Here is a 4,706-nt window from a genome sequence, read left to right as displayed (position 1 = left end):
TATTGTGCTTTTCCCGGCTGAGGCACTGGATGGCCGCTCACGACCACTGCCAGCCACTCACGGTAGCTTATGACAGCCCACTGCAGCTTCACTGCAGCCTACGCCATCACCAGCGACTCAAGGCAGCCCAGCTCCAGGTCGAGCTGTTGTTCACCGTCTTAGCTGTAGAGGACGCAGCGTCACTGGCCCTAATGTGGGATCTGAACCGGGGCCCTGCTGCTCAGAGCTGGCATCCCAAGCCAACTCTTAACCAACGTGCCACTCAGCCAACCCGATTATCCCCATTTTTAAGGGTGACAGACCTGAGGTACAGAGGGAAGAAGTGCTTTATATAACACAGGTCCACTGTTCATCTTATCTGAGACTTTCATGTGCCTGAAAAACCTCATTATTATGTGGCCATCTTTAACATAAGACCTCTAAGAATAATGTTATCATGAAGCTGGAGTATATTTCCACACACATATACTCCTATGACCAGCAGTTTGCCGAACCTGGTCTATCAAGTGAGTAACCGAGGCCAATTTAGGAATTAATTTAAATATTAAAATATTGATTGAGGTAGAAAGAAGAGAGCCTATAATAATTTAGAATTCTTAATCTTTCAGTGCAGATATAAATTAAATGTGTTTGTGGAATACTTACTATACAACAACAAAAGCCAAGCTCATAGATATGGAGAACAGATGGGTGGTGGCCAGAGGCGGGGATTGGGAGAAATGGATGAAGGGGGTCAAAAGGTATAAACTTCCAGTTATAAAATAAGTAATCCTAGGGCTGTAATGTACAGCGTGGTGACTGTAGCTAATGATCTAAGAGAGTAGATCCTAAAAGTCCTCGTCACAAGAAAAAAAATTTTGTAATTATGTATGGTGACAGATGTTAACTGGCATTATTGTGGTGATCACGTCACAACATATACAAATAGTGAATCATTATGTTATGCACCTGAAACTAGTATTATGTCAGTTATCCCTCAGTAAAAAAATAATATTTAGTACGTGCTGAATTTCAGGTACTACATTGTTTTTCTGCTGGGGAGTAGAATTAACATTTGCGTGTGCTCTGTGTGTCAGGCATTCTGTTAAACATTTCATATCCATTATCTCATTAATCAACAAATGCTTGGTTTTTATTGTTTTAGAATCCAATATATAGGTTGAATATTTGTTGGTCTCATCTTTTCATCTTAACAAATTGACTGCCCTTTTTGTGACGAAGTGTGCCTTCTGTACGAAGGCCGTTTATTTTCTTGAACATAAGAAGGAGCTATACAATCGAATATTAGGGAAATGATGGTGTTATATCCATCATGTGTACTGCTGTTAACAGATGTTTACATTTTAACCTGACTAGTAACAAATTTTCAGTAATCACCCTGAATTTTTTATACTGAACTCATGAGAGCTAATCTTTTCAGAATCAATCAATAATCACTTAGGTCTTAGTAACAAGATTAAAAAATGATAATGGGAGATATTTCCAAAAAAAATGTAGGAAAGTTTTCTTCCTATTTCTCCTGAAGTATTTTGTCTAGTCCAGGCCTGTCAATTATGATGCATGTGTACCACCTTTGGAGGAATTCCTTTTGTGAAACATTTCATGCTGATGCAGCAATGGTTTTGAATCATTTGTTGTTGTTTACATTTTATTATTTTTTGGACTGTTTCGTTGGTGATTAAGTTAAAATACATATGTGAGTGCTTATACCTAATGATAAATTCCTTAGGTTCTCCATTCATGTTCCCCCTCTGGTTGTCAGGTAACAAATGGAGTCATTTTGGTTGGTTGATTGTCTACATGAACAGGAATGGTGACAACGCAAAACCTATTCTATAGTAACCAGAAGTACCCACAGTTCCACATAGGTGGTTTGCACCCTGGAAATGAGTGTGCTCTCTGTGAGGGAAAGCTTGGTATCACAGGGAGCTGCTTTTTATTCTCTGCCCATTGACTCTCCTCTGATCATTCTCTCCTCTGTAAAGTGGAAACAGTAGTACCAACTTCAGAGGTTTGTTAAGTCTAAATGAGATATGTATATGAAAGAGCCTGGTGGGTAACATGCTCTTAGTAATTAGTTACGTTATTGTTTTTTTTTAAGTAACTGCTGGTTCTCTGGGTTATGTTCTTTTGCCTTAAAATTCATTTTTTATTAACTATATTCTGGGGTTCTTGAATGCCTGCTGTGATGAAAAACATAGTTTTATCTTCTGGGTTTTTTCAAGTTTCTACATTTCCAATCCTAGATGCAGATACTTAATTCTTAAGATGTTAGGAGGGATGAAATAGCAGGTCTTTTCTTTCTTTCTTCCTTCCTTCCTTCCTTTCACTCTCGCTCTTTCTTTCTTTCATGGGGGGAGGGTGGGGGAGTGTGTGATACACAGAGGGTGTGATATTGGGGAGGGTGTGACAAATGGCATTTGTCACAGTCCTTGGGAGTCTGACGTCTGCATGTCCCTTTAATCAGTGGAATTTGTTTTTGCAGGTATGGGCGGAGCGGCCATCGCACCACCAACTTCTCTTGTAGAGAAAGACAAAGAGCGTATGTATCTGCTTCTTCCCGTTTCATTCTGATACAGATCTTGAACCCAGTCACGTGCTGTCTTAGCTTCCATTGGCCAGGTGTCCTGAGTGTAAAGGGAAATGGCCCGAAAGCCAGTCCTCTGGCTCTAATCCTAGGTCCCCGGCTGGGTCCTGGAGGCCCCTCACTGCTCCCTTCCACCTTTGTACTCTAGAAGTTTTTGTGCCAGGCTCGGAGGCTTGGATTTTTAGACAGTGAGATGCCTTTTTAAAAAAATTCATTTTGTCTTCTCCAGCATTTCATATTTGGAGTTAGGTTAAAACAAATAGTAGCTCCTCAGTTTACAAGTTTTGTCTTCTGTGGTTAGAGGCTGTTAAATTCATGACCTTCCACAAGGTGGCAGTGTCTTCCTTGATTAGATTTTTCTGCCATTAGTTTCTAATTCAGTGCACAGGTTGTGTCCATTTGTTTACACTGCCAAAACATGCCCTCCCACTGTTTCTTCCCCCAGTGATCTATTCTAGAACTTTTGGTTTGGAATTGAACTTTTATATATCACCTAGGTTATTTTCCTGCCCTCTGGGTTGGACCATACCTAAACTATCTCAAGAAAATATAATCAGGGCTGGCTAAGTGGCTCAGTTGGTTAAGAGCTCACTTAAGAGCGTGAGCTCTAGCAACAGGGTTGCGGTTTGATTCCCGGCCTGAGCTGAGCTGCCGCTGAGCTGTCAACAAGTGGCAGGATGGCTCAGCTAAAAAATAAATAAATAAAATAAAAGTGCGAGCTCTGAGCAACAGGGTCGCCAGTTCAATTCCTGGCCTGAGCTGAGCTGCCAACAGGTGGCAGGATGGCTCAGCTAAGAAGAATNTTGCTACTCTATAACTGTAATTTTGCTACTGTTATGAATCATAATGTAGATATCTTTTTGTTTTCCGATGGTCTTAGGCGACCCCTGTGAAAGGGTCATTCGACCCCCAGCTTGAGAAGCGCTGTTCTAGAGAGTCAAAATTATTAACCTATTATCTATGTTAATATGCTTTAAAATTGAAAGAGGCAAATACCAAGGAAATGTTTGTTGCTACTTGTACTCATATACCTATTGAATATGTTCCATTTATCTTCTGGATTTTTCTCACTTCTCACACTTCTCCTGCTTTAGTTTTCAGCCAGTTGTTTGCACACATCCCCCTCCTCCTATTAATTAATAGTTTAGTGTGAAAGGGACGATCTGGATATTTTCCAGTCAAGAGAAAGTCACAGCTTGGGTTCACATCTCTAAATTGGTTCGTCCATGATGAACATTTGGTTTCTTTATTGTCACAGGAGGCGTAAAGACAGACATGAAGCTAGTGGGTTTTCAAGGCGACCAGATCCAGACTCTGATGAAGATGAAGATTATGAGCGAGAGAGGAGGAAAAGAAGTAAGGCGGGCATAAATACCATGTTTCAAACACGGTGCCATTCCACTATTGCTTTTCATATTCAATTTGGTAAATAGTGCAGCTGACGTTGATAGAAGTAATTTTCTCCCTGGAATCCCAGCAATACACATTTGCATACACCTTTTATTTATGTTGTGTTTTCACATAAGAGCTTCCCACCCACTTTCTAACATTTATTAAGTGGATACTTGGAGCATACCTGAAACTTTTCTTCACCTGCAGCACAGTCACACTGACCTGTTCTCTGTTATCAGGTGCATTTCTGTTAAGCACTGAACGGAGAGTCAAGACAATCATTTCCAGAACATTCACCACTAACATGTATGAATTTGAGGAAATCACTTAGCCTCCCATGACGTTGGGTTTTTTTCAATGTCATCTGGAGAGCAGGAAGACAAGAATTTGAACCAGTTTCTTCGTAAGGCCCCTTCCAGCTCTACATCTGTAATTGCATTAGAGCTAAGTCCTTAGTGATCACTACATAGTTAAGTAGTGTTCATTCTTGAGAGGATGAAAGGCTTCTTATTTTGGCTTCAGCATTATTTTGATTGCTGGCATTTCCTTGGTTTAGTTGACCAGTGTGGTTGACAAACTGAGATTTAAGTGAAAATTTTTCAGTCTTCTACTTGTCTACTAGATATCAGCTGCTGTTCTAAGCACTTTTGTAGATTATCTCCTTTATGCCACACAGCAACTCAGAGTGGGCTCGGTGATTATCCCCATTTTTTTTTTAAAGATTTTT

General features: G+C 40.3%; 1 protein-coding gene across 1 annotated transcript in view; it reads left to right on the top strand.

Moving 5' to 3' along the window:
- Positions 1–4,706, top strand: part of RBM17 (RNA binding motif protein 17) — a 34,598-nt gene that overhangs the window by 19,444 nt on the left and 10,448 nt on the right. The window contains exons 4-5 of the mRNA XM_019644532.1: positions 3,846–4,019; positions 4,187–4,218. Coding sequence (XP_019500077.1) covers positions 3,846–4,019; positions 4,187–4,218 — 206 coding nt within the window. The remainder of the gene's footprint in view (positions 1–3,845; positions 4,020–4,186; positions 4,219–4,706) is intronic.

The sequence above is a fragment of the Hipposideros armiger genome, unplaced genomic scaffold (assembly GCF_001890085.2).
Source record: "Hipposideros armiger isolate ML-2016 unplaced genomic scaffold, ASM189008v1 scaffold_88, whole genome shotgun sequence".
NCBI classification, from domain to species: domain Eukaryota; kingdom Metazoa; phylum Chordata; class Mammalia; order Chiroptera; family Hipposideridae; genus Hipposideros; species Hipposideros armiger.
This window is presented reverse-complemented; position numbering and strand designations above follow the sequence as displayed.